The 22,676-nt window shown below is 42.7% G+C and overlaps 1 protein-coding gene, 1 long non-coding RNA gene and 1 other non-coding gene across 5 annotated transcripts in view; 1 reads left to right on the forward strand and 2 right to left on the reverse strand.

The window, feature by feature from the left end:
• LOC115068369 overlaps nucleotides 1–3,261 on the reverse strand; it is a 4,824-nt gene extending 1,563 nt beyond the window's left edge. For both annotated transcript variants that reach the window (XR_003847729.1, XR_003847728.1), the window contains exons 1-2: nucleotides 2,601–3,261; nucleotides 1,513–1,626 (exon numbers count right to left, since the gene is read on the reverse strand). This is a non-coding gene — a long non-coding RNA (uncharacterized LOC115068369). The remainder of the gene's footprint in view (nucleotides 1–1,512; nucleotides 1,627–2,600) is intronic.
• Nucleotides 3,262–13,355: 10,094 nt separating this feature from the next.
• Znf329 (zinc finger protein 329) overlaps nucleotides 13,356–22,676 on the reverse strand; it is a 33,048-nt gene continuing 23,727 nt past the window's right edge. The window contains exons 2-3 of one of the 2 annotated variants that reach the window (XM_029558468.1): nucleotides 14,038–15,685; nucleotides 13,356–13,899 (exon numbers count right to left, since the gene is read on the reverse strand). In XM_029558468.1, the coding sequence (XP_029414328.1) occupies nucleotides 14,049–15,685 (1,637 nt within the window). In that variant the 3' untranslated portion in view covers nucleotides 13,356–13,899; nucleotides 14,038–14,048. Of the gene's footprint in view, nucleotides 15,686–22,676 lie in introns of both variants that reach the window. The other variant, XM_008822768.1, reaches the window with a different exon arrangement.
• LOC115068378 lies at nucleotides 17,280–17,390 on the forward strand. Its single transcript, XR_003847731.1, has one exon. It is a non-coding gene; the product is annotated as a U6 spliceosomal RNA (small nuclear RNA).

Consider the following 22,676-nt stretch of genomic DNA (forward strand, 5'->3'; position numbering starts at 1 on the left):
AATATATATATATATATTCGTACAAAAATACGCATAAATCCCACACATAAATATACACATCATACACACAAATAGACACATAAGCATACACTAACACATATGTATTATCAACACATACAACTGTAATAATTACATGAACTAGTTACTGAATTTACATAGTGGACAATGGGTGTTCACACCCTTTTCAATTTTCCTGTGGCAGTATTTCAGAAACTTGTCTGAACACAAAGTAGGCAGGGACGTGCAAACACTTCTGGGAGAGGTACTGTGTCAAGGTTCGGTATTCATCAACAGCCTGGCAAAAATGAATTTAGTAATGTTTCTCATAAGGTGTTTGGGAGACAGTTATAAATGATGTAATGAGAAATACATTAGTTGAAAATGTGAGGAAACCATGAAGCTACCACTCCAGGACACCGTGGCCTGCAGAGTCCTTTGCAGAAGAGAAATGGGGTGTCAGGGACTGCGCCTCTAAGGAGATTAGGGAACAGAACTGCTCAAACCACCCACAGGCTACTCTGGCTGAACATGAAACACTTGGACCTCCGGCCAGCCACTGTCAACTGATCCATGTTCAAGGCTATTTGCAAAGAAAGACAGGGCACAAGCACTGCTAGAAATGCTGGGAAAACCCAGAAACTTGTCTGTCATGGTGGTATTAAGTTGTAATCCCAGAACTCAGGAGGATGAGGCAGCAAGATTCTGTGTTTAAAGCCAGCATGAGCTACACAACCAGTTCTAGACTACCTTTGACCAGATTCCAAGGGATAGACCCACACCCAAGAGTATTTTGAAAACACAGATTAAACAAGCAAAATAATAATAACAATAACAATAATAGTAATAGAGGACATGAAATTGGGGAGGGAGGAGATAGTGAGAGGAGAGGGGTCTGAAGTCTGAATATGATCAAAACACTGCACGAAATTCTCAAATAAAAAAGCAACTGAAAACTTCTAATATAGTCACAACAGGGAAGGCAAGACAAAGATGCTAACATGCCATGTCACAAGATGGAATACTATGGAGCAGGGAAAACCACAATGCTGAAAATTCCGTGTGAGAGAAGCAGGGGGCAAGACCCAAACTAATCGCACACATTTAAATACCATACCCCATAATGCTCCAGGGAACACATTCTAAATAGAAAAGTTCGAACCCTGGCCAGAGAACACTAGAAATTGTCAGACGCACTGCACAGGTACTATCTCAGTTACAGAGACAGCCTCTTTTTCATTCACTAAGTCTAACAATCACTGTGTGCGAGCCTCTCTTCTGGGCAGCGACCTGACAGGTGCACTCTAATGGAGGGGCAACAGAATGCACACTGGCTACTATCAAACACCTGCAAACTTAGGACGAACCCAGACCCAAGTTAGAGCTGGAGGCCCTGACTGATCCAGTCTCTACCTACTGCTCACAACTAAGTCAAACAAACTCGGAGGATGCACTGCCCGAGGTACCAAGCTTGAGCCCCGACTTTCACTTTGATGCACGCTCCATATCACTTACAGCAATGAGTGGGTTCCGGGCCAGCAGCTCCATGCCAGGGCTTGGGGGGATGCCAGCAGTTACCCAGCTCAGGTCAAGATTTTGACAGGCTCCCCCTGGTGTCTGGGAAACAGACTATGGAAGAGGCAGAGGCAGGAGAGCCCAGGGGAAGTTGCCCACACTAATGAGATCAGGAGCGGGGAGGGGATGGGATTCTGGGAATTTCTTAGGGAAGAGGCATGGCAGTTTGGATATGATGGGAGTGGGGGATAAGGTAGACATGCCGACTGGAGAGAAAGGAGTCACATTTACTGAGACTCCACCAGGTGCTGAGTCCCCTAGTCACCTGTGGAGGTGGGCAGCACCCAGCACCGAGGGAGGGAAGCCTAGCGAGAGCTTCAGGGAAGAAACCGAGAGCACCCACAGCCCAGCAGCTGCAGAAAGGGACGCAGGTGTACAGGGCAAGCGATGGAGGCGGGGCGGGGGCAGGATGGGGGGCGGGGACGCCTAGGAGTGGACACCGAAAACCGGTTTTGCAGGATGAGAGGAGGAAGGGCGTCTGCACCAGGACAGGAACAAAGGTCTCAGCATTACTTGGCCTCAAGAGGGCGGGGAGCAGGGAGCCTAACCCATGGGGATGAGGGCAAAGGGCCAGGGAGGACCCGCGCAGCGGCGGTGGAGGGAACCCGTGACCACGCGGTGGGGTAGATGAGACTCGAACCCGGGACCACGCGGTGGGGGAGAGGAGATTCGAACCCGGGACCATGTGGTGGGGTAGAGGAGACTCGAACCCGGGACCACGTGGTAGGGGAGGAGATTCGAACCCGGGACCACACAGTGGGAAAAAGGACACTCGAACCCGGGACCAGGCGGTGGGGAAGAGGAGATTCGAACCCGGGACTACGAGGTGGGGGAGGAGACGCGAATCCGGGACCACGCGGTGGGGGAAGAGTCGAACCCGGGACTACGCGGTGGGAGAGAGGAGACTCGCACCCGGTACCACGCGGTGGGGAAGATTCGAACCCGGGACCATGCCCGACTCAAACCCTCTGGCTGAGCAGCGACAAGCAGGCGGGATCAGTTTGCGCCGCCGCCGGAAGTCAACTCACCTGCACCCCTAGCAAGACCCGGAACGCGCTATACAAAGCGCATGCGCTAACGCCCGGCGTCTTTAGAAGGCAGTTCTAGGAGGTGGGGCCTGAGCCACGAAGCGGAAGCCGGAAAGGGGCCTCGCCGGAAGCCATGCCTGCAGGCTGCCCCGCCTGTGGGCCTGAGCGGAAGTGCTGCTGTGCGTCTCCCCCTCCCGGCGCCCCCGGAACAGCGCTCCACTCGCCACCGCAGTGGGCCTGTTCCGGCTCACTCTCCAGGGTCCCCAGATTTTCCAGCGCGTACAGCCCGGTTTCCCCGGGTGGACATCAGTGCTGTTTCCAGATTCGCGCCGGGCATAATGGTTCACACTCCCAGTACCTACACTCTCCATCCCAGTACTTCCGAGCCCCAAGCAGGAAGGTCTCCAGTTCTAGGCCGGCCTGGGCTGTACAGTGAACCTCCTTCTCTAAAAATAAGAAAAGTGTAACTCCTAACATTTTGTTAATCGGCCAGGGACTGCCTCGGACTGCAGCTGTCCGTCTTTTCACGTTAGACACCTCTAGTGCCTGCTGATGCCCATTTGCTCTGCATCCTCCTCGGGAGCACTTGCTTTCATGGTAGACCAAGGACGAAGTATGGCGTGGTTACTAAAGTAATGAAATTGGGCACTGTCGCTACTTACTGGCCTTTGGACTTCCTTACTCGTGAGGGCACAGATCCAAATCATTTGCCCACACTTTCATTGGGTTTTATTTTTGAGATGCTGAGTCCTTTATGCATTTGTGCTTTGAGGTTTTTTTGTTTTTCAGACAGGGTCTCCATGTAGCCCATGCTTGCCTCAAACTCACAGAGATTCACCTGCCTCTGCCTCCCCAGTGGTGGGATAAAAAGCGAGCACCACCACACCCTTTATATTTGAATGCTGCTCCTATGTTGAATCTATGCATTGTAATGGTCTCTATTGCTTGCCTTTTTTTTCTTGCATAATATGACTCTGCTTCACCTGAATTTATCTAATCATCCAGGTTCTTCAATATGCTTTAGTTTGGTTTTTAAATTTTTGCCTATGCAAAGATCACAAAAATGTTGGGCATTTTCAACTGGAAGTTTCGTCATTTTGCCTTTCCCATTTGAAACCTAGTTTGGGTACAGCAAGAGCTATATAGCCCCTGGGTAATAACTAGTCATCTTGGTATCTGGTCCAACAAATGTTTATAGTTCCGTTTTGGTTTTTGAAACAGCCTCACTATGTTACCCTGGCTGGCCTCTTAGGCCATCCTCTTGTCCCTGTAAGTGCTGGAATTACTGGTGAGCACCACCATACCTGGCTTATTGCTGAATGACTGAAAACAGTAAAAACAGCTGTATTCACAGTGAAAAGTATAGGAAGTTCTAGAGTCCATAAGTAAAAATTTATTGGACACATCCACATTCATTTGCTCACAAATTGTTTATAGCTGGGGTTTTTTTTGTTTGTTTGTTTGTTTGTTTTTTCAGGTCTTTTTTGAAACAGGGTCTCCCTGTAGCCCCAACGGGCCTGGAACTTGCTAAGATCCACCTGCCTCTGCCTCCCAAGTGCTGGGATTTAAGGCGTGTGCCACCACGCCCAGCTCAAATTGTTTATAGCTACTTTCATATTACAACTACTGTGTGACCAATTCATATCAATTGATGTGATGTGGTACAGTTTAAGATACTGGCTTTGGGGCTGGAGAGATGGCTCAGCAGTTAAGAGCACTGGCTGCTCTTAGAGGATGCAGATGTGATTCCCAGCACCCACATGGAAGCTAAAAACAGTTTGTAACTCCAGTTCCAGGGGAATCAGACACCCTCTTCTGACCTCTGCAGGTATTGCATAATATGGGTGCACTTACACTCATGTAGGGAATACACTCATACACAAAGATAATAAAATAATAATAAATAATATCTTCCCTTTATAGAAAAATATTGCTGACCTCTAGTATGATATATGACTACTGGGCTTCAACTATTTAAAACTTTTCCCCAAATCACAAGATGACAGTTTATACCACTAAGACAAAAAATAACAAATGTGGGTTCTCCAAGCATGGCTGCCAATTGTTCACTATGCTGGTCCAACTTCATGTCTCTTAGTTCTGGAGAGATGGAACACCTGCAATATTCTAAGGGCTAGTGACCCATCAGAAAGCAGAATGAGGTGTTTACAATTCAGCAGAGGAGAGAAGTAGAGACTTCATGTCAGGTGAGTTGACACCTTGGAGAGACAGCAGAGAAAGGGAATGGGGTGTGTGACAGAAGTAATTACAATTCTAAAACCAGATCAGGCAAGCCTCACTAAGACGGTGCTTAATGGCCTATGAAATGTGAGGGAATGAAGGCTCCCATAGAGGACAAGGAGGTAAAAGCATGCCTACTGTATCTAAGGAACGGCAGGAAAAGACAGACTGAAGGGATGGTGTGAGATGGGGTCAGGGTGTCAGAGAGGCATTAAAGCACGGTGCCATGCCAAAAGAGATGATGAGGAAAACTGTGGTAACCTGTGTAATTACTGAATGCATCTGGTGCCCCGCTCCCACACTATTCCCTGAGTATATTGCACATCAGCATCCCCATGTCTTCAGACTTGGTCCAACACTTCCTTTCACAGTACTTCTGGGTAAAAGCTTCATACTCCTCAGATGCACCTGTCCTCCTTCATAAGGTAACCAATCCAAGGAGAGGAATGTGTCTCAGCCCTGGAGTGAAGGCATCACACAGAAGAACAGCAACTGAGCCACTTTAGTGTGGGAGCCTCTTAAATTCTTACTATGTGTTTCTGCAGCATAACTTACTGGGCTTAAGCTAAACAAACTATTAGAATGGCTGTCCTCTTAGAGGAAATAAAATTGAAAAAAAAAAAAAAAGTAATACACCAAGAACTCATGGGGAGGCGGAGTAACAAGAACTCATTTGTTGCTGGTAGGAAAGCAAAGGCTGGTATGTGCTCTGGAAAGCGCTGCAGTTTGCCAGTTACTGCTGCATGGTCCAGACTGCACGGCCCAACAGTCACACTCAAGAGAAATGAAAACTGGCAGTACTGAACTTTATCAGGAATCTTCAAAGAAATCACCTACTCATGTTGAATAGAACAGCTAACAACAGGGCACCCTGCTTTTGCAGGTTTGAGATTAAGACCCAGGCAAAGAGGGCTTCATTGTCCCTCACCCCTCACAAGTCTGCCTCTCCTCGTGTCTTTGACATGCCTCACAGATGACCTGGCACTATAACACTCCAAGCCCCCTTCCTTTCCTTTCTGATGTTAAGTCTTCATTAATACAAAGAAGCATGTGGATCACTGGAAATTAGGAACACAGTGGCCATAATTATGTTTCCACAGTATGCATGTGGGACATGAGAACCTGTTCCAAGTATCACATTCTTGGGCCCTGGACATTCTTTACGATGCTGAATGATGCCTTCTTGTCCAACCAAGTAGGAGGAAACATCTTTTCTGCTATTTCTTTCCACTAATGGTTACTCATTTTTATTTTATGTGTCTGCGTGTATTACCTGCATGTAGGTAAGTGCACCTGTGTCAGGCAATGCCCGCAAAGATCAGAAAAGACTGTCGGATCCCCTGGGACTGGAGTTACAGACAGTTGTTAGCTGCCATGAGCATGCTGGGATTCGAACCCAGGTCTTCTGCAAAAACAACCAGTGTTCTTAACTGCTGAGCTATCTCTCCAGCCCCATACGATTTAATTTTCTAAACTAGTTCTAGAATTCAGGGCTGTGTGGATGTTCAAAGGACACAGGCCAACAGAACCAACAAAGCCTTTTCTTTGTACCCCCTTTTGTGGTGGGGGGCATGAGGTAAAAGGGGTTGGTTTATTAACTTGTTGGACAAAGGACCACACAGAGAACACTTCAAAGTAGGGAAAGTTAAAAGTTTGAAAGAACTAGAAAGGGCAGTATACTACCTATGTATGACAACAAATTACTGCAGGTATTGTGGCTTAAAGCCACACATTTGTTCTCTCACAGTTAGAACCCGTCACTTGCACTGGACTAATACAGACAAGGTTAGTCTCTTCTGGGGAGAACCCATCTCTTTGCCTTTTCTGGCTTCAAGGAGCCACTTACATTCCCTGGCTCATGGACCCTCCAGCCTTAAAACCAGGAATACTAAATTAAAGATTCATTAAAACTAGAAATAAGGGCAGGCATGGTGACATACACCTTCAGTCCCAAAAAGTAGAAAGCAGAAGGATCTCTGTGAATTCTAGGCCAGCCTGGTCTACACAGCCAGTTCCAGGCAAGCCAAGGCTACATATTGAGACCCTGCCTCAAAAATTAAAGTTAAAAATAAAACCAGGAATAATTGAGTGTTCATTCCTTGACTTTCTCTATGTCTTTTGTATCTGATACCAGCCAAAGTTCTCCATCTTTTTAAGAGTTGTGTGATTAAATTGGGTCCATCTTGATAACCCAGACCATTCTCCCCTCTCCAATCATTCAGGCTTCACACTGACAATTGCCTGGGCTGTGCTGGAATCCATTTAGAATGCACCCAACACAAATCTCAGTTTCCTCTTTGGTCAGAAGTGTTCATCCTCTATAATGTCATTATTTTCATTTCAGCAGTTATTTCTACTTATTCAAGAAAACCATTTAAAAAAAAAAAAGACTGAGGGGAAACAAGTCACACAGAACCCATGTGGACTCACTCCATTTCAGAGTTGAGCCATCTTCAACAAGGTGCTTTCACTCTGGCCATCACTCATCTGGGGATGACTTCCTGTCCCACAATCAGCAATGTGGAACCAAGAAGCAGGAATACTGCTGCCAGCACGACAATAATGGCATATTTTATCTAAAAGTAACAGACACCAACATGGAGTGTTCATTCCAGCCCTTAGGTAATCTGGACAGTCCACTAAGGGTTTGCATATGTCTTGTTGATACACATAACATAAAGACAATCTGTAAGTCACAAATGATTGTGTACATCCATGAGACCTTTTTTAAAAAAATATTCTGGCCGGGTGTGGTGGCGCATGCCTTTAGTCCCAGCACTTGAGAGGCAGAGGCAGGTGGACCTCTGTGAGTTTGAGGCCAGCCTGGTCTCCATAGTGAGTTCCAGGCCAGCTGGGGCTACAGGGATACCCTATCTCAAAAAGACAAAAACAAAACAAATTCTGAGATCAGTAACTGTTGTAGGGTCTATCTTTGTAGGATGCCTGACCTCATCTTTGGCTTCTATCTACTAAGTACCAATAGCTTTTCTACCACACTGTGTCATGACTGTGTCCTGGGAAATGTCTCCACATGTCCCGGACATCAAAACCATAACCAAATGAGAACCACTGCTTCTAGTAGAATGGTGAATTCATCCTGGAAAATTATGTAGCAGTGAAAATAAACTGTAACAATATGCAGCAACATGGATGAGCCTAATAGACATACTGCTGGGCGCTAAGTACACCTGCCTGCAGACATATGACCTGAGACCAGGAATATCCACAGATACTACTGCCCTTTTCCTTCTCTAGATTCCAAGTCACACAGGAAACACCCAAGAAATACTCTGGAGGGGAATGAACTTCATAGGCTGAATAAACTCATATGACATTTCTACTTTCTACCTGGGAAGAAGTCCATGCAACAAGCACAGAAAGGCATGGGTGAGGCACAATACACTCTTTCCCAAGAATATGATATCCTCAGGTGGCATTTCAGAACCCACAAATTTTTAAAAATATTTTATTATGATTATGAATGTAATACCTGCATGTGTATAAGTGCACCCATGTCATGCTGTGTCCACAAAGGTCAGAAGAGGGCATCAACCCCCCCCCCCCCGGAACTGGAGTTAAGGATAGTTGTTAGCCACCATGTGGGGGCTGGGAATCAAACCTGGGTCCAGTGCTCTTAACCGCTAAGCCATCTCTCCAGGCCCCTGGAACCCAGGAATTTTAACCATTCTGTAAGAATCTGATGAAAGGACCACTTTCATAGAAATAACAGGACATATAAGCATAGCAGGCAACTAATCTTCACAACAAAATTCTGTCCGTGCATTAAAGCACTACAGTGGGCTACAATGCAGGGACATGGGGACAAAGGCTCATCATTCCTCTCTGGGGCTCATATAATGGTTCTTCCTGTGAGAAGGGATTCTATACAGAATAGCCAGAGGTGCCTGGCTTGGTTCCTAATAAATGCTACACACAGCCTTTATTATCTCAGAATGGACTTCTTTCTGATTCTCCCTCCACAGGAGTCAGGAGACAGAAGACAGGGTCAATCAGAATTACCAGGGGATCTATTCACAGGCCTTTGAAGTTGTCAAACTGTTGTGCTTTCAATCAGCCTGAGAGAGGTCACACTGGGATTATTTCAGATTTCTCTGTAGCTTCCTGTTCCCTATCTTTAGACCTAAAACCCTCTCCTTCCACAATGACATCATCCTCATAATCCAAGTCCCTAGAGGAATTATTCTAGGCTGTAGGATACTCTGACTCCAAAGAAGCTTCTGTTAGCTAAACCCTTAGATGTTTATGGCTTCCTGTAGTTCTGTTCTAGTGTCTACTGGTAAAGAAGATACAAAGACCCCAAACTCACTCTTCAGTTTTATATACATTTCAAAATATACCAGCAGTATATGACTAATGAAAAATACACAATTATAGTCCCCTCCAAAATCTACTTATTTATTCACCATTTGCTGCTAACCTACATCCAAATACAAGCACATTTATACAATTGTAATAACAATGAATCTCTTATTTTATGCCTGCCTTTTGCAACCTTATAAGTATTTTTGGCATGGAAACTAAACCTTTGTCATTTTGATTCAGAGGCCCGACTGAACAAATTGAAAGTGTCCTAAATGAACAACAATGGTGAGGATACCTGAGAACTGAAATATATAAATTTGGTCTTTTCTTGTTCAGTAACTAAAGCAATAGATCATATTGCTGAGTACCAGTCAGCAACCCTCTCCATCACAGAGAGTATTTTAGTCTTAAGAGACAACTTCATTCCAATCACAAGCAACTTCTATATCCATTTCTCCTTAAATGGGTCCTCAGTGTTCAGGCAGGACTAAAATATAGATATGCATTCAAAGAGCAAAATCAACTATCATCCTGTGGTTGCTGTGGAGTCAGACATTGGGTGGGACCTCTTACCAATATGTCAAAGAAAGTAAAAGCTCCTGCTGAAGACTTCTGTTCCTTGTGATGGACCAGCCCAGACCCGGGCAGTTCAGTCCGACGGGAACAGGGTCGTCGAGAGGGTGGACAAGGAGTCGGCAAATGACAAACAGACACAAAGGAGCCTGATGAAAGTCTGAGTGTATTTTTGCAGCTGCAAGGTTTGAAATATATACAGCAAAGATTGTGAAAGTTCATCATCAGCGAGACTGTTCTAGTCACCTCCTAAGATTTTTAGTAAAAGTAAAACAATTTTGCCAACCCTCATGTATAGCCAAAACACATTTCTTTATCTTATCAACCTGGTACCAGTCAGCAAATTCCTACTTTATGATACTATGGTTTCTACTACCAGTTTTTATTACGTACTCAGAATTCTGCTTAGTTTTGTGTTTTCAGGTCAGAATGACCTTAAACCACCAAGTACTTTTAATATCAACTGTGTATGATATTATATTTTTAACTATTTGATAACATTCCTTGCTTATTTGTAGTGGGCCATCGGGCTTCTAAGTCATTCCTTAACCCCTTAGATCCTAAAAAATCATCCCATATTAGGGACCTATGAAACCATCTTTCCCAGCTATTTTTCCAATCTTTAACTACAGTCTGCAGTTGCCTTTTAATGCTCTCTTGTTGATCTTTTATCAAAAGACACTAAGGTGGTCTTGATCTTGTCAATTTATCCATGAATTGTAATGAATACCAAGAAACCCTTCTTCTATCTATATTTACTCATCTATGTCTCTCTTCTAGAAATTTGTTATTCCCTGGACTTTCCAGCATTGATTTTGTTTGACTACTTCTTGCTGCATCTAAAATAGCTTTCATTAATAGTGATGCATCTGGAGGCAAAGTTGTCTCCGGCGATTGAGTTCCTGAGAACTCTTCCTGCATACTAGGATAATTGAAAGATTTTAATAAAGGCAGTGACAGCGGTGCCAAGGACACCAGGTGCTTTCTGGGCCCCTGAAAGTCCATGATACAGTGACAGGCAGAAAGATAATAGCAAGTAAAAGCATGCCAAGTACACTGCATGTTTTTAGCACAGCCAATTCCAAGAGGCAACCTTCCTTGAAGTTCCAGCCTCAACCCACGGAGGATCTCACGCGGGCTTCATTGGAGATGGCGTGACAGAAAACGAATGACCTGAAGCATTTTGTGTCAAAACCCGTCTCCCGCGAATTGCATGAAAAAGAGTATTTCCATGAGTGTTAGTCTCTTGGCTTTAGGAAATACATGTCAGTTGTGAATCTAAGTGCTTGCTTTCTGTAGAAAGAACAGGAGTTCTAACAATGCGTTTATAATAGTGAAAAGGAATGAACAGAAGCATTTTGTTTTAAAACCCGTTTCCTACGAATTGTATTCAATATAAGTGTCTTTCCATACTCCTAAAAAATGGTTTCTGGTAGCATTTCAATTTAAGGATGTATTGTAATTCAAAGGAGTCATGCAAATATATTTAAAACTAGCATGACACTTAGTAGAGAGCTGTACCTTTAAATTTTGCACTTCCCGTCCTAAAGCTAAAATCACTTCTTCTAAAGCATTTATTCTCATGTCTAGCTTTTGGTTAATGTTATACTGATCTGTTAAAGCCAATGAAATATTTTTATTAAGATTGTTTACAAAATGTGCCGTTCTGACTTCTTCCACTAGAGCAACAGTGGAAACAGTAAGCGAAGTCAAGATAGTGATCAATGCGCCTATGCCCAATATAAATGCTGTAATGAACCTTTTTGGCCTGATTAATTCATTCAAATTCCTCAATGTCTGTAAAGCTGAGTTATCATACCAAGGATCTGATCCTAAATCTACTGGAAACATAACAAAACTAGGTCGTTTTAACAGCATAATAACAGTAATCTTTATCCAAAGCAGAAGTGAGACAATTGGTAAACATACAATTTGAACATTTTACATGATAGGATTTTCTATAATTTGAAATACTAAAATTACTAGGCTTCTCTGCCAAGATTCTAAAATGACAATTAATACAAGCTCGTACCCCCACCGGAGTAGGTGTGTTTTCCTTTGGTTTCCTAAGCAGCAGCACGTTTGCAGCCACAAAAAGCCGGAAGAGACTGGGATGAATATTTGTATCATTATGCTCTGGGGAGTGCAAAAAGCCGGAAGAGACTGGGATGAATACTTGTATTATGCTCTGGAGAGTGACTCATGTATATGGGAGCCACCCATCCGGGAGTAAACCATCTTTTAACTGGTTCTCCATAAGTCTGAAGTTTAAAGTTATTAAATTTATCTGTGCTTTTTAACAGATATTCAGTATAATTATAATTAGGGTTTGGAATAGAGAAATCATAAAGACTCTTTAGATCCTGGGGGCTGATGTTTAGATACTTTAGAAGGAAATCCACAATTTAACCATTTTGGATAAGTGATAAAGGAATTCCAAAATTGATCTTTATCATGATACTCTTGAAAACAGTTTTTTAAAGGCATGTTAATGTCAGGATCTAGAAAGGTTTCATTATAGTTATAATACCCCAAAGTTATTGTACCCAGTTCCCACATTAATCTTTTACCAGAATCAGAGCTGCGATCAGGAGCATCTGTGTAGAAAGTTCTATAATTAATGGGTAAGCATCCAGGCATCACTTGTCCTATTAAACTTACACAAATGGGCGTGGTATCTGACATTCCCACATAGTTAATAATTTCACAAGTTAAATGAGAAATCCTAAAATCTTCAGACCCACCTAAAAGTTGGCTATAGTTAGTCATTATTTTAATTTGTGATCCATCTCCCCATCCTACAGGATGCAAAAGAGGCGGATTAGGTACATATGCCCAATAAATTTCCCCTGAAACAGTTGACATCTGTACAGTCAGGACTGCAAGAATTGTAAGAAACATGTTTTCTTTTGTCAAAGGTCGCCCTGCAGCAACCACAGCATTCTCTGCTTCATGTGTCAGTTTTTTCACTTGTCTCCAGGTGGGCAGGCTGGCTTCCTGTGTTGATCGGGCCTGCGGAGGAGACACACTCAGCTTCTGTAGTTTATGCATCACAGATTTCAGTCTTCCTCGATTCCTCCTTTCCCTGGGCTTGATTGTAGGGCTTAATGAGCCTGTCAGGAATCCAGATGGGAGCTTCAGCATCCTGTGGAAACACAAATGCATATCCTCTTCCCAAGGTTATTAGAATGCTGGGTCCTTTCCAGGATCCAGTTACAGTTTTTATTATTCAGAAGGAGAACATAAGAATTAAGTTTTTTTTAAAAAAGGCATTTCATTATAGCTTTAACATACTCAATAACAGTTTCCAGAGCAAAGATACATCTCATTCAAAAGTGGCTATAAAATTTTTAAGTTCACTGTTGTACCTAATAACTGCATACTTAGAAGAAGCATTTCATTACAACAGCATTGACATATTCAATAACAAATTTTCTGAGCTAAGATGCATCTTTTTCAAAATTGACTGTAAATTTTTAGGTTTATTGTTGACTTGTTACATTATACAATACTGTACTCAGTATAAACCCTATAAGATATAAAATTGGATGAGGTTTTAAGCTTTTAAAAAGATCTCCATTTCATTATTAAAATACACAGTTTCATACAGAAAAGTTCTAGACAGGGAACCAGAAGAAACACTTAAAGTCCATTGGAATTTTCTGATGAGGGCTTTCAAAGCCTTAACCCACAGAGGATCTCACGTGGGCTTCATTAGAGATGGCGTGACAGTTCCTAATTACAATTACAAAGTTTGATTCTAATAACCATTTAAATATATACAATAAGGTGGATACTCACTATTAAAGATGCCTCCTAACTGACTATCTACTAAACTAATGGGTTCTTTCCAATTTAAGCATCCTGATAATAAAGGAAGATAGGTATCTCCAGGGAAAGATCTTGCTCACTTTCTTGTATTTTATTACAGTGTATGCATTACATGTTTGGTATAGGCTGAATCATCCCTGAAGTTTTTACCCATTATCATTCAATACTTTCTTCAAGAATTCCTTAATAATAGATTTAATGGGGTTATAGACTATCTCATATTCATCAATTCTCATCATAAAAAAATTGTTTTCTGTTGACAAGGGAAGAATCAGACCTAAACACACATGTTGTGGACATACATTTTTGAGAAAGCTGGAAGAAGACTGTGGTCTGTGTTCATTATGCTTCCATGGATTGCTCTTTAAGGTGTGTTCTCTGATGTTGGACAAGGAATGAACTCTTTCTAAACATTTTCCCACACTGAGGACACTGGCTGGGACCCTCCCTATTATGGAGGAAGACTGTGGTCCGTGTTCATTATGCTTCCATGGATTGCTCTTTAAGGTGTGTTCTCTGATGTCGGACAAGGAATGAACTCTTTCTAAACATTTTCCCACACTGAGGACACTGGCTGGGACCCTCCCTATTATGGAGTCTTTGATGTACCACCAGGTGAGAGTTCTGCTTGAAGGACTTTCCACACTCCAGACACTGGTACGGCGTCTCCTCAGTGTGAATTCTCTGGTGTTTAGTCAGACAGGAGCTGTCCCTAAAAGCTTTACCACACTGATTACACTCATAAGGCTTCTCACCAGTATGAGTCCTCTGGTGCCGGATGAGTCCCGCAATGTTCCTGAAAAGTTTGTGACACTGGTTACAACTATAGGGCTTCTCACCAGTATGAATCCTCTGGTGCCTGATGAGATATGCACTCTCAATGAAAGTTTTCCCACACTCTTTACATTCATAGGGCTTCTCCCCAGAATGAATTTTCTGATGCACAATGAGGTGAGAGTTGCGATTGAAGGATTTCCCACATTCTATACATTCAAAAGGCTTCTCCCCAGTGTGGGTCCTCACATGTTGGGTGAGGTATGAGCCATCTCGAAAAGCCTTTCCACATTTGCTACACTCATAGGGCTTCTCACCAGTGTGGATTCTGAGATGAACAGTAAGATGGGAGATGTCAGTGAAGGGTTTCCCACATTCATTACATCTATATGGTTTCTCCCCTGTATGAGTTCTTTGATGCAGAATCAAGGATGAATTTCGGTTGAAAGTTTTTCCACAGTCTAGACATTCATAAGGTTTCTCACCTGTATGAATCCTCTGATGCTGTGTTAGAGCAGACCCATTACTAAAAGCTTTCCCACATTTATTGCATTTATAGGGTTTCTCTCCAGTATGGATCCTTTGATGCACAATCAAGTTGTAGTTTTTTGAGAATGATTTTCCACACTCAGTACAGGTATAAGGTTTCTCTCCAGTGTGAGTTCGGTGATGCAAAACAAGAGAATAGTTCTCTTTGAAGAACTTCCCACATTCATCACATTTATAGGGTTTCTCAATGGAGTAACTTCTTTTTTCATTAAGAGATGAGCTCAGGGCAAAAATGTCCCCAAAGTCCTTACCTTTGTAAAGTTTCATACCTCTTTTCATTATTTTTTTACCACAAAGGGGGTTAGTAAAATGGTTTAAAGATTTAATACTTTCTGAGTATTTATAGGGCTTGTCTCTCATTTGGTTTTGTACAGGTTGTGTGACTTCCATGGAAGGAGGGAAGTCTTTTTCACAAGCATCACTGTCACCAGTTCTCTTAGATGCATAATTTTGGGGACAAATGTGTAAGGTTCGGCCACAATCCAAAGCTTTAATATCTGAGTTATGAGCATGAAAACCATTTGTTGTAGGAGCTCTCTGAGATGCTAGAACGACTGGGTTTGCACTCAAATGCTCCCCCAAACCAAGACATTCACAACCTGCTTCCTGAGCCACTGTTTTCTCCTTAGTTAAAGGAGGTTCCCTCAAACGTCTTTCCTGCTTCTCATAGTTCCAACTCTCACCTAGAATGGGGAAACAGGGACCCTCCCTTGTAAATCCTTCCATTTCTACCTCATAGGATGTTTCTTCATCAGGAATATTCTGTGGTATCATTCTCAGTCTCATGTTCCACACTGAAAAGAAAGAAAAAAGCATGCTAAGTACACAGAAATGTATCTGGAAGAGAAATGAAAATGATGTTGGGCTAGATACCCTACTTGCTCTTTTTTTCCAAATTACACATCTGTAAAATGGAGAGTTAAAATGAGGGCCAAGCTGGACATGGTGGCGCACACCTTTAATCTCAGCACTCGGGAGGCAGAGGCAGGCAGACCTCTGTGAGTTCAAGGCCAGCCTGGTCTACATAGTGAGTTCCAGGACAGCTGGGGCTACAGGGAGACCCTGTCTCAAAAAGACCAAAAAAAAAAAAAAAATCATCATCATCATCATCATCATCATAAAATAAAATGCAGGCCAAGAGGTGAAGTCAAGAGCACATCCAAAAGAAGTAACACCACATTTTAATATTGAGAACTATGGGCGGCTGCGCTCTCTCTCTGGGCGCAGCCGTATGCTCACTCCCTGCGGCTCCACAGACTTCCTGGCGGCTCGGGTCCCACGTCTCTGGGAGTGGCGGTAGCTGACGACTACCGCAGTTTCTCTTGCTGCTGAGCTTTCCCTGCTACTGGAGCATCTGTCCAGTCGAAATCCCGTCCCTTAATACACCCATATACCTTTCCTCAGGATAGTGGGGCTCCTGGCCACTGAACCCCACAGGGAAGAGGCACGAGGACGGCGAAGCTAGAGTATCCGTGGGTCGGTAACGGAAGGTGCTGCCCTCTGGAGGAGTTAGGTCGTCGGTACACAAGACTCAAAGGCTCAAGGCTTAGTTTTAGTCTGTACAGCTTTATTATCTGAGACCCAGTTCTCTGATATCTCTGATCTCCCTGAATTCCTGGGCCCGGTTTCCCTAAATTCCCGGCTATTGAGAGAAGACTAAGATTTTTATACCATGGGGGTTGTGGTAAAAGCCTTGGCTGTTAGATGCTTTTGCATGTGAAAAGTGGGCTTCTGCCAGACAGTTGTCTGCTAGGAATTTACAGGAAGGTATGATACCTTTTCAGAGTCAAAGGCCACATTAATGTTTAGGGCATTCATGGTGGACACCTCAAAAGGAGAGGCAGGAAAGATGCCGGGAAGCACTTTGTCATGTAAAGGAGCCCGCAGCACATCCCAAGCTACATGAGCTATCCGGCGTGAAGAAGCTTCGACTTTTGCACAACAAAGGTCTCCCAACAGAGAACAGACAGAAGGAATACTATATAGGAATAAACATCACCACAGTAATTAGCTTGGGAGATGAGAAGTCAGGCATCTATGCCCACTCTGAAATACCATCTTGGCTACCTCATTCTGTCTCCATCACCAATGCCCCGCATCAAGAATCAATACACACTACCCAAACCTCAACTTCACAAGATACTTACAAAAGCACAGAATAAGCAGTTCTCACCCCATCTATGACCAACGCTCTGCCTTCACGAATGGGAAGATAGCATAGGCCAGATGACCAGGAAGCCTTGGTCTAACTCTAGATCTATTAGAGACTATCGTGCAAGGTTGCTACGAAAAACAGATCATGACTCAAAACAGGGGCTAACAAACTGAATAGTTCTCAGAAAAGTAAATACAAATGGTTAACAACTATCTTAAAAAGTTCAACATCCCATGCTCACTTCAAAAGTACATACACTAAAATTGGAACGATACAGAGAAGATTAGCATGGCCCCTGCACAAGGATGACAAGCAAATTCATGAAACAGTAAATAAATAATTTTATTTATTATTTTTATGTGTATGCATGTATCGCCTGCATATAGGTAAGCGCACCCGTATCGTGCAATGCCTGTGGCGGTCAGAAGAGGCTGTCAGATCCCCTGGGACTGGAGTTATAGATTTATAGACAGTTGTTAGCTGCCATGTGGGTGCTGGGATTCAAACCTGGGTCTTCTGCAAGAACAACCAGTGTTCTTAACCACTGAGCCATCTCTCCAGCCCCAATACATTCCATATTAAAAAAAAAAAAAAGTTCAACATCCCTAGTCACCAGGGAACTCCAAATTGAAACTACTTTTGAGAACACTTCATCCCAGTCAGAATGGCTATCATCAAGAAAGCCAACAACAAATACTGGAGAAGATGGGAAGAAAGGGGAAGCCTTATTGACTGTACAGCCATTATAGAAATCAGTTTGGAGGTTCCTCAAGAAATTAAAAACAGAGCTACCACATGGCATAACTATCTCCTTCCTAGGGATATATCCAGAGAATCCCACACTCTACTATATATTTGCACCCCCATGTTTATCGATGCTCTATTCACTACAACAAGGAAATGGGACCAACATAACTATTCAATCAACAGATGAGTAATGAAAAATCTGGTACATATTTAAAATGGATTATTCAGATCTTAAGAAAAAGGAAATCACAAAATTCACAAGAAAATGAATGGATCTAGAATGTATAATTATTAATTGGGGTCACCCAGCCACAGAAAGTAAAAAAAAACTGCATATTTTCTCTTATGTCCAGCCTAGTCTATAAATTATACATGTACATTTGAAAACAAATGCATGTGAGTATATTTTATTTATTTTTATTTATGTGTATGCATGTATTGCCTGCATGTAGTAAGTGCACCTGTGCCCTGCAATGCCCACGGAAGATAGAAGAGGCTGTCGGATCCCCTGGGACTGGAGTTACAGACAGTTGTTAGCTGCCGTGTGGGTGCTGGGATTCGAAACCAGGTCTTCTGCAAGAACAGTCAATGTTCGTTTTTTTAAAAAATGTATTTATTATTTTTATTTTATGTGTGTGAGTGTATTGCCTGCATGCATGTAAGTGCACCCACATCATGCAGTGCCTATGGAGGTTAGAAAAGGGTGTTGGATACCCTGGAACTGGAGTTATGAAGGGTTGTTAACTGCCACATCAGTGCTGGGAATCAAACCCAAGTACTCTGCAAAAACAGTCAGTTCTCTTAACTACTGAGCCATCTCTTTAGCCCCATGAAAGGGTAATTTTTTAAAAGCAGTTTCGATTTTTTTTTCCCACGGTGAACATGTGAATTTAACTTTCTGAGTATTGAAGGAATAAGAAACATTTCAGAATTCCACAAAAATCCAGTATATGTTACCCCTTTGAAGCAGTGACTGTGGGCATTCTTTTTAATTCTATTTCTAATAAAAATGTTATTTAAAATTTTATAAAGTTGCATGTCCAATTAAAAATATAATCTTTTTAAAAAAATTAGATCCCATCTAAGGCAAGGTCCAAGGATAAGGATGGAAAGCATTCTGAAAACAGCCTCGAGTCTCATCATTGCTAATCTTGCTCTTCCTAACTTTCCTACTATTAAGAGAACTAGGGACCAGTGAGATGGCTCAGCAGGTAAAGGCACTTGCCACTAACCTAACAACCTGAGTTCGATCCCTGGGTTCCACATGCCAGAAGGAAAGAACTGACTCCCATGAGTTGTCTAAACACTACACATGTGCTATGGTACACATACATACACATATTCGGGCTAATATACAGACTCCCAGTCACAGACACACACACAAAATGAGTAAGTGTAAAAACTTTTAAAAAGACAACTGGGGCCTGGAGAGATGGCTCAACAGTTAATAACACTGGCTGCTCTTACACAGGACCCAGGTTTGAACCCCGCACTCACACAGTAGCGAACAACCATCCATAATTCCAGTTCCACAGGATACGACACCCTCTTCTGTCCTCCATGGGCACTCCATGACACAAGTACACTTACACACATGCAGGCATAACACTCATACACATAAAATAAAAACTAATTAAATTTACAAAAAAAAAGACAACTAGGGGACTGGAGAAATGACTCAGCAGTTAAGAGCACTGACTATTCTTGCAAAAGACCTGGATTCAATTCCCAGCACCCACAACGTGGCTGACAATCATCTGTAACTCCAGTTCCAAGAAATCTAACGCCTTCCTTTGACTTCCATGGACACTGCACGACACAGATGCACTTACATACACACAGAAAATATACTCATATACATAAACTAAAAAATAATAAATAGGGGGGCTGGAGAGATGGCTCAGTGGTTAAGAACACTGACAGTTCTTGCAGAAGACCTGGGTTCAAATCCCAGCACCCACATGGCAGCTCACAACTGTCCTTAACTCCAGTTCCAAGGGACTCCAACGCCCTCTTCTGACCTCTTCGGGCATTGCACTACACAGGTGTACCTACCTACATGCAAGCAATACATAATTTAAGAGAAATGGATTTGCTTTATTTATTTATTTATTTAGTTAGTTAGTTAGTTAGTTAGTTAGGTCTTTTTTTTGAGACATGGTCTCTCACTACTTAGTCCTGGCAGGCCTGGGCTATGTAGACCAGGTTGGCCTTGAACTCACAGAGATCTGCCTGTCTCTGCCACCCAATTGCTGAGGTGTGTGCACTACTACACCTGGCCATATTTTCATAATTTTTAAAGTAAAATTAGATCATTAACCCAGAACACATATTTCAAGTTGATAAGAGCTTCCACATAAAATGAAAGTTTAAATTACATAGGATGCCTTCATGGGTAGGGCACACAGTGAACAATGAAGCTTAAACCATATAGACAAAGCAAAAACCATACAAAGACTAACAAATTTGACATCAACATCTAAATTTTCTGTAAAATAAAACAGAATAAAAGCGTTTTGCTTCCTGAGCTGCACAGCCTTCAGTGTTCTGGTACCAGCACCTTCCCTGGGTAAGTCCAGCGAGCCTAGCGTGCCTTGACTCCCCCAGCCTCTTTCACCCTCCCAACCCCCCTCCCCTCACTGAATCTCTCCTCCTAGGCTGGGTACAACGGCCCATTTCTTGTCTTGACACCCCAGATACCAGGGCTAACCTCTGGGCCCGGAGCCGCCATCACTTCCTGATCCTTTGCATGGGGACCAGTTCCTCCCTGCAGGCCCCCAGGAACCCTCGGGCCTGGTCCCGCCCTCACCCCCCTTTACTTTCCTGGGCTGCACAGCCTCCCAGGTCCTGGCACCTTCCCTGGGTAAGTCCAGCGCATCCCTTGACTCCACTAGCCTCTTTCACCCTTCCAGCTCCAGCGCAGTGTCTCTCCTCCTAGGCTGCGTACAGGCCCATTTCTTGTCTTGGCACCCCAGACACCGAGGCCAATCTCTCGGCCCAGAGCCACCACTGCTACCTGATCCTCTACATCTGGACCAACCCAGTTCCTCCCTGCAGCTCCCAGGAACCCTCTAGGCCTGGTCCCACCCTCACCTCCCTTTACTTCCCTGGGTGGCACAGCCACCAGCTTCCTGAAACCAGCATCTATCCTGGGCCCTTCTCCCAAGCCAGCCCAGCCCCCAAATTCTTAAGGGCAGCATCTTTCCTAGAGAGACCCATACTTTAGGAGAAAGCCTGGTATCATCTGAGCCTCATCTCACTTGGACCTCTGTGAACACCTGTAGACAAAAGCAACCTGGCCACTCCAATACAAAATCAAAAGAGAGAACCTGAAGCCTAGACCAACCAGCTTTTCACGCCCAACAAGTAAACCACAAAGGCACATAAAGTTTACAAAAAGAAGCAGATCTAAATTCAACAAAGGGAGGCTTGAGTCTCACACAAGAATCAGAAACTATGAAGGAAATTCACATGTCAAAGTCACAAAGAAAAAATAACATGAAAAACCAAAATAACATATCCCCACCAAATACCAATAGTCCTCTAGAGGAGTACAATGAGAACCCCCTAGAGATAATGCAGATGGAAATCAAAAGAACAATTATGAACATGATAAAAGAGTTCAGTGAATTTAAAGAACACACAAAGAAATCAAAGAACTGAAGGAAGACAGGGATATACTTCTGAATGAATTCAGAAAAGAGTTAGAAACATTGAAGAATACTCAGGCTGAAATGAAGAAGGAAGGGAAACACTGAGTAAGCCAATTAGAAATGAGAGGAGAAAGCCTCACCAATAGGATGAATGAAATGGAAAACAGAATATCAAGACTAGAAGATAAAGTGGACGAATTAGACCACTCAAGCAAAGAATATGAAAAATTTAAAAAACACAAGAATGGAATAATGCAAGAATTGTGTGACACCATAAAAAAACCAAACTTACAAATCATAGGCATACAGGAAGGAGAAGAATCTCAAGATAATGGTATGGAACAGCTCTTCAATGGGATTGTACAAGAAAATTTCCCAAAATTAAAAGAAGACATGCCCATACAAATATAAGAAGCACATATAACAACAAATAGTTAGGACCAGAAAAGAAACTCTCCATGGCACATCAATGTAAAAACACTAAACATTCAGAACAAAGAGACAATACAGAAACCTACGAAAGAAAAACAGCAAATCACATATTAAGGACAACCCATTAGGATTACAGCTGACTTTTCAATGCAAACTATGAAAGCCAGAAGAGCCTGGACCAAAGTATTCCCAGTTTTAAATAACCAAAGATGTGAACCCAGATTACTATACCCAGCCAAAATGTCTGTCATAGTTGAACGGGAAAGAAAAATCTTCCATGACATAAATAGGCTGAAAGAATTCTTGTCCACAAAACCAGCCCTTCAGAGAGTTCTGGGAGCAATCAAAGCAATACAAAGGGCAGAAGATAGGAATGACCATACCCAAGATGTTACAGAAAGAAAACCAAGGCAGGTATAATTATGGAAACACAAAATAGGGCCAAGAACACAAACAAATTAAAATGACAGTAACCAATACACATCATTCAGTAATAACTCTATCAATGGCCTTAATTCCCCAGTCAAAAGACACAAACTAGGTAAATGGGTTAAGAAACAAAACCCATCTTTTTGTTGTCTGCAAGAAACTCATCTCACTTCCAAGGACAGGCACTATTTTAAGGTGAAAGGATGAAAAAAAATATACGAAGCAAATGGTACTAAGAAAAAAGCACGTTACAATTCTAATATCTGATAAAATAGACTCTAAACTAAAACTAATCAGAAGAGACAAAGAAGGCCACTTCATTCTAATCAAAGGAACAATAAACCAAGAAGATATTACAATCATGAACAT

This window comes from Nannospalax galili, unplaced genomic scaffold (genome assembly GCF_000622305.1).
Source record: "Nannospalax galili isolate Female #2095 unplaced genomic scaffold, S.galili_v1.0 scaffold649, whole genome shotgun sequence".
Taxonomy (NCBI): domain Eukaryota; kingdom Metazoa; phylum Chordata; class Mammalia; order Rodentia; family Spalacidae; genus Nannospalax; species Nannospalax galili.